The 11,449-nt window shown below is 34.9% G+C and overlaps 2 protein-coding genes across 2 annotated transcripts; one reads left to right on the forward strand and one right to left on the reverse strand.

Moving 5' to 3' along the window:
* Window positions 1–954: 954 nt before the first annotated feature.
* MFP2 (multifunctional protein 2) lies at window positions 955–6,836 on the reverse strand. The gene is made up of 18 exons (XM_016342057.3): window positions 6,387–6,836; window positions 5,814–5,885; window positions 5,314–5,379; window positions 5,167–5,220; window positions 5,017–5,084; window positions 4,850–4,931; window positions 4,241–4,296; window positions 3,838–4,140; window positions 3,666–3,752; window positions 3,123–3,297; window positions 2,884–3,005; window positions 2,604–2,767; window positions 2,273–2,527; window positions 2,019–2,140; window positions 1,801–1,922; window positions 1,553–1,701; window positions 1,328–1,466; window positions 955–1,216 (listed from the first exon to the last, which is right to left on the reverse strand). The coding sequence occupies exons 1-18, from the start codon at window positions 6,478–6,480 to the stop codon at window positions 1,181–1,183; spliced, it is 2,166 nt and encodes a 721-aa protein (XP_016197543.1). The 5' UTR covers window positions 6,481–6,836; the 3' UTR covers window positions 955–1,180.
* A 333-nt stretch (window positions 6,837–7,169) lies between these two features.
* LOC107638703 (uncharacterized) lies at window positions 7,170–9,679 on the forward strand. The gene is made up of 3 exons (XM_088502066.1): window positions 7,170–7,485; window positions 7,571–7,676; window positions 9,361–9,679. The coding sequence occupies exons 1-3, from the start codon at window positions 7,300–7,302 to the stop codon at window positions 9,441–9,443; spliced, it is 375 nt and encodes a 124-aa protein (XP_088358192.1). The 5' UTR covers window positions 7,170–7,299; the 3' UTR covers window positions 9,444–9,679.
* The last annotated feature ends 1,770 nt before the right edge of the window (window positions 9,680–11,449 follow it).

Below are 11,449 nucleotides of genomic sequence, written 5' to 3' on the forward strand. Positions count from 1 at the left end.
ATATTTTACTTTTCATTTAATGGTATTGGATTTTTTTTTGTGTTTGGCCAACTTTAATGAACTTGGATATAAAATTACATAGATGTGTAGTATGACGGTGAATAATTATAATATGCTATTTTTTAAGACTTGCTAAGAAAAATACCTTATGCATATATACAAACAACTAATTAAAAGAACAATAATATTTGAAAGACAACAAAAAAATTAGTTCAAATAGCCTAAAATTATTTTATTTAACATTAATTAATTATTATTAAAATAATTATATAATTTTAAATATAATAAATATATAATTAGAGATATTATGTATATAAAATTATAGATATTAGATAACTTTAAATATTATCTTTCTAACAATAATTTAAAAGAAATTCAGTGTTTTGTCACGGAAGTCGGAAACGCACTTGTTAGCTTGCTTCAAGAAGTAGAAAACAGATGCGTAATTAAATTGATTTGGGGAAGTCAAAATACTTCTTAGGTGGATTAATGCGCAGTTCTCCCACGCTTAAGCCAAGTAACGACCATTATAATAATCATGAAATTAGAAATAATGCATTCATTGTTTTTTTTTTATCTGGTGCAATCAAAGATTAATTAGAATAAACTAACGAGAGCAAAACGAAAGAATAATCAAATATAACTATATAAGTCCAATGGTGGATTGCGGTGACCATGACAGTGCAAAATATCAGTCGATGTAATTCGCCCAACAAATTGTAAAAAAAAAAAAAAAAAAAAAAAAAAAAAAAAAAAAAAAAAAAAAAAACTCAAGGTGCCTCGAATGCATGTCAATCTTTGCCATACACGTTACGGTTAAGTAGTATTCTCTACACCTTAAGTATTGGATTATCAGTTGAACAATATTGTTGACATGGATCAGCATTATTGAACCGCTAAACTAAAAGGCATATGTAATTATAAAAAGAAAAAGAATTAGCCATTCAAACATACTCCGAAAAATTATAGTGCTAACAAAATTTATAGCAATAACTAAACCCACAAGTGTAGCTGAAGTACTGAACCACAAAGTACAAATGAATACTTGGATCAAACAATTCTGCTGTCCTCAAATGTTTTATTTTCTCATCGTACATTATTTCTCAATCATATTCCTATTTTTTGAAGTAGAAATCAACGAAGAAATTCAATCTAAAACATGCAATAAGCTGTTTGCATCTTATAACCGTGACATGGCTTGGTCCTTGGGGGCACTCTGCAATAAAACAGTTGGAATTCAGTAAGTGTGATACTAATGGCAAAAAACTCTTGATAATGTAATTGACTAAATAACTTGGAAATGAATACAAATTGCTAAGTTTCTGACCAGAGGAATATCTTTAGCAGCTCTAGCAGCCAAATAATTGCAAGGCTTGAAGAATCCTCCATACAAGTCAGACCACTTCTCCAGTCTTGAGTGTATGTATTTGGATCCAAGAGAATCAGCCCAGAACATGAGACCTCCCCTGTTTAGATTATCCAAAAGTTTAAAGAAGTGTGACATAGCTATAATGTCATATGATTAATCATCAAGAGTTCAAGACAAACAAACCTGTAAGGTGGGAAACCCATGCCCATGACAGCTGAAATATCAAGATCTGCTGCCTTGACTGCGATGCCTTCGTCGAGGACCCGACAAGCCTCATTCACCACTGGAAAGAATATCATCTCTATGATGTCCTTTTCTGATAGCTTGACAAGCTGTCCAGGTTAAGACCACAACATCAGATCAAGTTCTGTTTTATATCTAAAACTTGAACTCAAACCTTGTTTCGTGGATTTGAATGGGTTAAAAATTACCTTAGGATCGACAGATACGCCAGAAATGCTCCTAGCCTTCTCAATATAGTTCTTCAATTCAGGATCAGGGCTAGCCTTGCGTTTCCCATCATACAAATAAAACCCCTTGCGGGTTGTTTCACCTGTTAGAAGCAGATATTAATCAGAGGTTTTCAGTAAATTACTTAGTATTTGACGGATATCTCCTCAAATGATGCTACCATGCAGTCTATCTTTACCTGCTCTCTTTTCTTCCTGTAGAAGAGGAATGAGCATAGATTTATAGGTCCGCTCGGGGAAGTTCTGAATGAATTGCGTGCCGGTTGCAACGGCCACTCCAAAACCGACGAGATCAGCCAATCTGCATTAGAAGATGTAGGATTATTATGTGATCATAGCACGCAGTAGAAGTAATAAAGTGATCGTGGATGCCATTGATTAGATCCTTCACAAAGTGATTTTGGATGTCATTCATATATCCAAGCAGTAATACCTGAAAGGCCCCATTGGCATTCCAAATTTGGTTATCACCCTATCAATTTTATAAAGGTCAGCACCACGTTCAACAAGTAAGAGACCTGCTTGTGTATATGGGAAGAACATCCTATTAACGGCGAATCCAGTGCAGTTTCCAACCACCACTGGAGTTTTCTTGATCTTCTTTGAAATATCTAGCACATCAACTATTATTTGGGGTGATGTATGATTGGTTCGTACAATTTCCAGAAGGGGCATAATATGTGCAGGACTGCAAAAGCACAAGTCAAGATTCAATCAGAAATGTACTGCAAGGAAATGTAGAATTCTGAAATGCAGGACACCACCTGAAAAAATGTGCTCCCACAATTCTATCTTGAGACTTTGTCTTCTGTCCAATCAAGTTCAAGTCTATTGTCGAAGTGTTGCTTGCAAGAATACAGTGAGGTGGACAATACTTTTCAAGATCAGCAAAAATCTGTTGCTTCAAAGAGATATTCTCTATAACAGCCTGTACAAACATCAAACAACAAAAATTTATAACATGAACAGGTTTTTGAACAATGTGAAGCCATGATATTAATGACAGCCAATGAGCAAACTTATATCAAAGCACATTAAACCCACCTCTATCACCATGTCCACATCTTTGAAGGATTCATAATCAAGAGAACCTTTGAGAAGAGACATGGTCTTCTCAAATTTGTCCTGGCTCATTTTCCCTTTCTTGACACGGCTCTGTAAGTTTGCTGCAAACATGGGGGGGAAAACATGAAAACATCATCAATTTTTTTCTTTTTGGGTATAAATTTTTATTTTCTTTGATAAGGAATTTTGAGAAGTCAGAAACAATGTCTGTTCTTTACCTTTAACCCTATTTACTCCAGCGTCCAAGAATTTCTCATTTACTTCTTTCAAGATGACAGGGTAGTTACTAAGAATTAAAGCAGTTGCTATTCCAGAGCCCATTAATCCTCCTCCAATGATTGCAACCTTCTTAACTTTCCTTGGAGCCAGACCACGATCAGTGATCCCAGGTACCTTTCCAAGCCAAGACATGTTTAAGCAGAAGATGCAATCAGTGAAAACAAAGAAGGCACTAGCACCTTTGGAATTGGATATTCGTATATAATAGCATTTATATGGAAATCTAGTATGAGCATCAGGGTAGCTAATCTTGGTTCAAAACATTATTCATCACCATATTACCTTCTTAGGGTAATGAGAAATACAAAGCCTCCAAACTACTGATTAAGACATGTATTGTAGAACAGAAATTCTAAGATGTGTTTCTAAAATATCATATGAACACTTATTTTAGTAAGTTGCATAGCCTTGCAAACATGACTCTCAGTCCTCACTCAAAAAGGAAAAAATAAAGATGAAGTCAACACACAATTTCAACCAACCTTGGTTGTTCCTCTTTGAGCAAAGAATATATGAACTAGGCTTTTGCATGTATCTGACACTACCAGTCCATCAAATGCTTCAGCTTCCTGCAAAGGTCAAATACAATGTAGTTAACATTTCTGCAACATCAATGTAAAGGGGAAAACAATTGTAGTGGAGACAAATGACAACCTTCATGAGTCCTATACGGGGACCAGAAGCTATTCCTTGCTCAATAACATCAATGCAAACCAAAGGATGATTGAGATTAGGAGCCTGTTTCCTAGCCTGAGCACGTGCAAATTTCAATATCTCTCTTGCCTCCCCAAGTGGTTCTATTTTGTCAGTCTTGTAAAGACTAGCAACCCATGGTCGTCGGTGCTCCAAAATATCCAGAGCCCACTTGCGAGCAGTGGTTACCAATGCATCAGCTGACACCAAACCATCTACAAGCCCCAGACTATGAGCTTCCTGCCCTTTAACTGGCTTTGAAGTCTTAATTCATAAAGAAAAACAAATTCAGGAAGTGTCAAAGAGATTAATTGAAATCACTGGACAAGGTTAAGTAAAACAAGAAGCATAAAATGTAGCATACCAGCATCATCTCAAGGGCCTTCGTCAGACCAACAAGACGAGGGAGTCGCTGTGTTCCTAAGAAAATTCATAACTCTGGGTTAACAATAAATAAAGAAAACAGAAACCTAAAAGGTAGATCAACTATAACCTTGTTCTTATCTTCTTTTGACACCACAATATAACCTTGTTCAACTAAATAGATCAACTATATGGATCAAACGATATCATAGAGCTCTATGTGTATCATATTCATGTTTGAACCATTTATATTGAAATCCTTTTTAATAATTCCCTTAATAGCTTCTTTATTTTTTGGTCTCGCTCTACCTCTAGCTATAGGAGTAACTTCCATCCAATCCACTTTCCTTGACGGGATCACTAAGTCCTTTTCCATTCTCCAAACATATCAATACCACCTGAAAGGAGATTCTATTTCTACCATCTTTTCTATAATTAACACCACCTCAACTCTCTTTCTTGTATTCATTCCGTCATTCCTACGATCTCTTTCTTCATGTTCTTGATGAACTAAATTTCAATACATACACCAAGTATTGTGCTGGTAGAAGTGTAACAAGTAAACCTAAATATAGAGGTATTAATTCAACTGAAATTAAAGCAGCCATACCTCCAAAGCCAGGAATGATTCCAAGTTGAAGTTCTGGCAAACCCAGTTGAGCAGTTGGGGTAGATAACCGGGCATTACATGCCTACAGGAGAAAGACTTTTAACATTTTAAACAAATTGCAATTTTTTTTTCCTAATTCTCTTATGTAAACAGTTAGTAATGCATACCATTGCAACCTCTAAGCCCCCACCCAAGGCCAGGCCATCAATGGCAGCAACAGAGGGTTTCCTTGAAGCTGAAAGAGGAAGTTGGTGAATTCAACATAACAGAAACTGTCAAATGAATGGTGAATAAGAAATTTGACAATAATTATGTACCTTCTACAGTATCAGTGATGATTTCTATTGATACCCATCCAGGTTTTGGACGCTCTGTATGGAGGAGACAGAGTCAGAAAATGAGTATAAACATAATAATAGAAAGACCCATGAAAAATAAAAGAAAAAAGAAACTAAAGTTAGTACCTTTTGCTGCTTGAATTCCACCAAATGCACTAATATCAAAGCCACCAGAAAATTTTCCCTTTGCACCTGGTATAGTAAACATAAGATCAGCGAGCAGGCAAGAATTATCTCTGGTGAATCTCAAGACTAGCCTACTGATTGATTTTGTTTTCTCTTCTTATCATAGATCATCTTTTGTTCTACACAGTTTATTACTCTAGTGTTTATCAAATGTGACAATGACAACCAATCTGTGAACACAATGAATCTGTAAGAATAGAATGACTTGATCATAGGTCATTTGGCTATGGAGAGTGGGGATTTGAGTAAAATGTCATAGGCCCAATCTGTGAGGTATGGCATTCTTCTTTTCATATTTCAGTTGTTCCATATTTAAACTAACAAGGGGATATCCTGTCATAAGGACCAAGATTATCTTATAAAATTGAAAAATAAAATAAAATAAAAGTGCCATTCCATCCAAGATAAAAGCTGCTCAACTCAGAAGCATGTTGCAATACCTGTGACAACAATAGCCTTAACATCATCCCTCCGTGAAGCCTCATCAAAACTCTCCTTCAAACTGTGCAATACTGGAGAAAGAGAGGAGGTGGAGCAGATATAATACAGGTTAGCCACACAATGTAAAACAGAGAATCATAGAAAAGAATCTGCATAGTGAAAGGAAGAGGTTCCAAAGAATACTGTTGCATTATCCTTAATTTTGACAACAGAGCAGCCCAAGCATAAAAAGCATGTGATAATTCAATAATGCATTAAACTCCAAATCCTCTGGTGTGGACCATTCTCGATCAGAGTCAACACAATTCAGTTGCTATGGGCAATAAAAAGAACGCACGCACACTGTTGGAATTAACAGCATCACTGATCAATTTATTAATTCATTTGACTTGTTGAAGTACTTTATATTTAATCATTAAGCATTAGAGGCGGAACAAGATCTGATTAATTTTAATCAACAGTAATATAATAAAGGCAAAAAGAATAAAAGTGCACGAAAGAGAAGATAGCTAGTAACGGAATTGGCACAAGAAAACAAGAATGAAGAAAATAGCATTTGTTAATTGTTATACCATCAAAGGAGAGAGAATTAACAGGTGGGTTGACGATGGTGATGATGGCAACCCCATCATCTCCAACCTCCAAGACGGTGCGTCCTTTACTCATTTCCCGTTGCTAATGGAGGAGAAGAGATTGGAGTGTAAAGTAGCTAGCTATGAGGGAAAGGAGCTTTGATTGTGATGCGAATGTTTTGGAGCTCAATGAAGAAGAAAGAGTTGGAGGTGTCGTAAACCAGTGACTTTGTAAACGTAATAATAATAAGTAGCTCCCAACGTGGATCTCTTATATTCTCCTCCTTCTACTAATCCTATGATTATGCATTAAATTGACCATCATTAAGGTGCACAAAATCAGATTATTTATTACAGTATGGGTATACCCATTGTGATAATATTCATACTTTTTGTCTTTTGTGTATATCCTGTAGCTACTCTCCATACTCACGCGCACACCTCAACTCTTTTTTCTTGCCTTTTAAGGTTATATTTAGTGATTGAGATAAGATAATTTGGAAAAAATAGAATATAAAAAGAAAAGTATAAAATTTATTTTTATTTTCATATTTATTTCATGTTACAACTACCAAATTATCTTCTCGTTTAGCGTTATCTTGCTTACGTGCAAGATTGATGTTCCCAATGTTCACGTTTCTCGATGTTGCTATTTTTCTTGAACTGGACGCTACTGGGATTTTTGGCAAGGATGGGCCTAGTTGTTTGGATGACGCATAAAGCCCAACCCAAGTATGGAGTTCAAAAACAAAAAATGATTGGAAGATATGAAAGGAAGAAAGAAACAAGAGTGTCCGTGTTTTTCTGAGACAGTACGTAGAGAGTAAAAGCAGGGAGAGGAGAGAGTAGAATGAATCATTGAAAAAGGAAGCAGAAACGACGAGACTTGAGTGCAGTCTGCAGTGTGTGTGTGATGAGCGGCGAGGACACCAGAAAGAGCATCGGAGGAGGAACTCTGATGGCGAGGCCCAATTCCGACGAACATGCTCCAAAGCCATCGTCAGCAACAGCAACGCCCCCTCCCACCAAGAAGATCATCATCAAGAGTGCCGATATGCCCCCCGACTTGCAAAGGGAGGCCGTTGATATCGCCGTCTCCGTTAGTTCTCTCTCTCTCTCTCTCTCTCTCTCTCTCTCTCTCTCTCTTGGCTGTTGACTTCTCAAAATGGAATCAAATCATTCAGGCATTTGAGAAGTGCAATGTCGAGAAAGACGTTGCGGAGCACATCAAGAAGGTCTTCGACAAGAGGCATGGTCCCACTTGGCATTGCATCGTTGGTCGCAATTTTGGTAGTCTCATCTCTCACCTTTCCCTTCGTTGGCATAGATCTAACGACCTCAATTTACTCTTTGTTTCATTCAAATTATTGATTTCTTCTGCAAATGCGGTTTCTTTAATCAAGCAATGCATTGTTTTGTTGCATTCCTCGAATTACACTTTTGACCTAGTTGGTTCTTCTTGGAGAAAGAATTCAGCTCAAGGTTGACTATTGAACAAAGGACATGTTCCTGCTGACTTTTGTCACTCTTCGACTTGATGTTTTGCCCTTATACTTATGATACACTGATAGTTTGTAAATATTGAAGTCATCATTCTTTGGTTTTCTCCCTTGGCAAATACACAACATTTGCTAAGTTACTTTCCAATTGGATTAGTGTGCTCTGCTGGGACTTGAATTTGTCTTTTATTTGGGGAAGAACATGAAGAGGTTAATGTGTTATCATTTACCAGATTGAGTAGTTTCTTGGGGTAACCGTACTCAATCAGTTTGCTGTCTACCACCACATTCACATTGTGCATTTGCTGCATCCCTGACATCCAAACATTTTTCATTCTCACAAGTATTCAAACCTCATGGTTAATTGGTACATGTAGATATGGTAAATATTTAAGTTTGAGTTAGCCTGTAGCTTCCTTCTGAGATTTAGCTGTTCAGGATCTTAGAGACAGTTGTTCAACATCTGGTTATTTTTAACTGTGTGTTGTAGATTACTGAAAAGTTTTCTTTTCAGCAATGCTAGTTGCTAATTTTTTATGCTCACACCTCTCTTTTTCCATTTCTTTTCATGAAAACCAATACAGGCATAGTATATCGATCAAAATTGTTTTCTCAATATTGCAGACATAGACAAATATACATGATGGTTTGTTGTATCTTTAATTATACATGTAAGGGAGTAAGATTTGGATTATTTAACATGCGAAATATTTCTGAGGTTGTACTTTGTGGAGTTTAAGTATTTAACCAATGTGATGGTCACATTCTTACATGTATTCATGATTCTAAATAGTTTACCCTTCAGAGTAAGGGAATATCAGGCTCCTTATTCATATAAATACCTTAATTTTTTATGATATTACAGACAGACCCTTATTCAAAAATGTATATAAAACATCACAAATGTAGGTGCTGGGACAATTTAATGCTCGATCACCAACTTTGTTTTTCTTCTGTTCATTATTCCAACAAATCATATTTTCTTCCAGTTTTCTACTTGAATGGATGTTCTCTGTTCATGTACATGATATTCTGTCCATGTTCCATATTTTTTATTTGATTTGTCAAAATGTGATTTGTTTTATGTTGAAGCTTACATTTGCAGCAACATAAAAACTTCTTTTTCATACATTCCATGTTTCATGATTCTGTTTTGTCAAGTTATAACTTGTCTATTGCTGGGACTTTACTTATATTTGGAGCAAACTTGTCTATTGCTGGGACTTTACTTATATTTGGAGCAACACAGAAACGTCTTTTTCATATGTTCTTATCTTTGGGGGTAAGAATTAAATAAATTGACAGTATTTCCCAGGTTATTCATTTTGTTATCAGCACCAATTTATGTTAGAATGACATGAGATTTCCGAGTGAGTTTTGCCAATCAATGCTCATGTATTGTATTGTTTACATTGGTAAGGCTAGTCTACAAATCAAGTGTTTTCATAGACTTCCTCTCCTCCCTCTTTTCGCAGGTTCTTATGTGACTCATGAAACAAACCACTTTGTTTATTTCTATTTGGATCAGAAAGCAGTTCTGCTTTTTAAGTCTGGCTAGCAACATGCTGAAGGTGACAAAAGTGTTGAAGAGTCTTGTGATTATGCTGTTATATTAACTCTTGTATGTATTGAATCCTTGGTAGGGCAAACTCTTTGATATTCTTGTCCTTGTATATCTAACTTCATGCATCTTGATCTTTCTGCTTTACTTTGTATTTTATTCGATTCGGGAGTCTTGGGAACACATAATGTCTCATTAACATTTCAAATATTTGTGACTTGTCAGACCTTAAAGGCTGTGTATGTAACTTGTGACAACTTCACATGGACAAGGTTAGCCGGTTAGGTTCCAAAGAATGGGTTTGCCTTAGTGATGTCAACATTTCACTTGCATTCCTTAGGTGGAAATTTACATTTGACATGGTGAATATTACATTTGAGAATCCTGTCAATGGTGGAATGTTGAGGATCCCATCCCCCTTGTCGTGTTTCGATACTAATTATAGAACCACTATGCCTAATAGCCAGAAAGAAAACAAAAGTACTAGTTACTATAGTAATGTTGTTTGCACATGATGTTTTTCAGACTTTTTTTCTGTTTTATTTTTTGGTGGTCGGATCTTATTATTATGAAATATATTAATCTGGGTTGAGAAATTATAGCTTTCTCTTTGAAATGGGACGAGTTCGTTTACTACTGAATCAGTCCAGTCAGTAGTAATAAGTACAGTAAAAACACATGATTTGTGGCGTCATGGATCACTGTAATCTTTTCAGCTTTGTGAAGACAACAATGAGAAGGTAAAGTGAGTGTTTGACATCGTGTGACAATTAATAAAGCAGATCAAAAGAGAAAAATATCTTTTGCTTTGACATTATCATCTTATAATTTTTTCTTGAGAATTGTATTTAAACAAAATTCACACTTGGTACTTTTTAGCTACGAAGATTACTTACAAATAATTGGTAACCCTTCAACTATAGTTGATTTTGTATTATAAAAAAATACGATTTGACGGGTATAAAGAATTTGAGAAGAGTAAGACGCTAGTATATGTAGAGATGATTAAAGAATTTGTCATCTAAACTAACTTCAGCACTTCACATTGATTATCAAACATTTTAACAATAATATAATAAGCAAATGAAAAATGTTATTTAAATTCTAAAATCAGTCATTAAAATTAGTTATTATATAATAAAAAAAATATATTTTTTATTTATTTTTAATTTATATTTTATATTTTACTTTGTATTTTATAAAGTCATTGATTTTAGTATACATCTAGTATAATTGTTGCTCATATTCTAACCCATAACTTAGTTAAACCAAAAATAAATAAAGGCTAGTATAATTGTTGCTCATATTCTAACCCATAACTTAGTTAAACCAAAAATAAATAAAGGCCAATCGACACTTTACAAATATCAGTATTCATATCTTTGTTATTACTTACCCGATCTTATAAGAGGTCAGATACGACGACATAGGTTTAGCCTTAATTATCTAAATAAGTAATTAACTCCTTCAATATTTTTTATTAATCTAGAAGAGAGATCTCAATAATTTTCCTATTAAAATATGGTTATTAACTCTATATCTACACTTATAAATATCCTAACATTCTTAGGTATTATTCGAATTATAATTTACAAAAAACTGCCTAAAACCCTTAATTTAAGCATCAGAGTTCTTTGCAAGTATCACCTTTTACCTCCTTACGAGAAACTCGGACAACGACAATAAAAGACGTCAGACGCTACCCCAAAAATGAGTCTGAACCTCAGGTTCAGACCCAAATTCATCTGTTTCAAGTAACTCTCAAAAAGTTGTAAACAAATAAATAAAATAATTAGTATCTATTATTATTATTATTATTATTATTATTATTATTATTATTATTATTATTATTATTATTATTATTATTATGGTCAACTGTCGTTATTAACTCTACCGAATGATACATGTCCAAAACCCAGAGCGTTAGTTGCATGAGATAAGTGGTAAAGAATAACTGAATGGTGCACATATAGTAATGCAAGCTTTAAAGCTTTTTTGGTGCA

This window comes from Arachis ipaensis, chromosome B1 (assembly GCF_059453495.1).
Source record: "Arachis ipaensis isolate K30076 ecotype BB chromosome B1, ASM5945349v1, whole genome shotgun sequence".
In the NCBI taxonomy this organism is placed as follows: Eukaryota; Viridiplantae; Streptophyta; class Magnoliopsida; order Fabales; family Fabaceae; genus Arachis; species Arachis ipaensis.

What these genes read in the sequence shown, in the direction of transcription:
- MFP2 (XM_016342057.3), bottom strand. Translation starts at nt 6,480, where the DNA reads ATGAGTAAAGGACGCACCGTCTTGGAGGTTGGAGATGATGGGGTTGCC. An exon ending in AGGCCCTTGAGATGATGCTG is followed by an intron (nt 4,141 to 4,240) that starts GTATGCTACATT and finishes TTATGAATTAAG; the next exon opens with ACTTCAAAGCCAGTTAAAGG. An exon ending in CTCAAAGAGGAACAACCAAG is followed by an intron (nt 3,298 to 3,665) that starts GTTGGTTGAAAT and finishes TGGCTTGGAAAG; the next exon opens with GTACCTGGGATCACTGATCG.
- LOC107638703 (XM_088502066.1), top strand. Translation starts at nt 7,300, where the DNA reads ATGAGCGGCGAGGACACCAGAAAGAGCATCGGAGGAGGAACTCTGATG. An exon ending in CCGTTGATATCGCCGTCTCC is followed by an intron (nt 7,486 to 7,570) that starts GTTAGTTCTCTC and finishes CAAATCATTCAG; the next exon opens with GCATTTGAGAAGTGCAATGT. An exon ending in CATCGTTGGTCGCAATTTTG is followed by an intron (nt 7,677 to 9,360) that starts GTAGTCTCATCT and finishes CTCTTTTCGCAG; the next exon opens with GTTCTTATGTGACTCATGAA.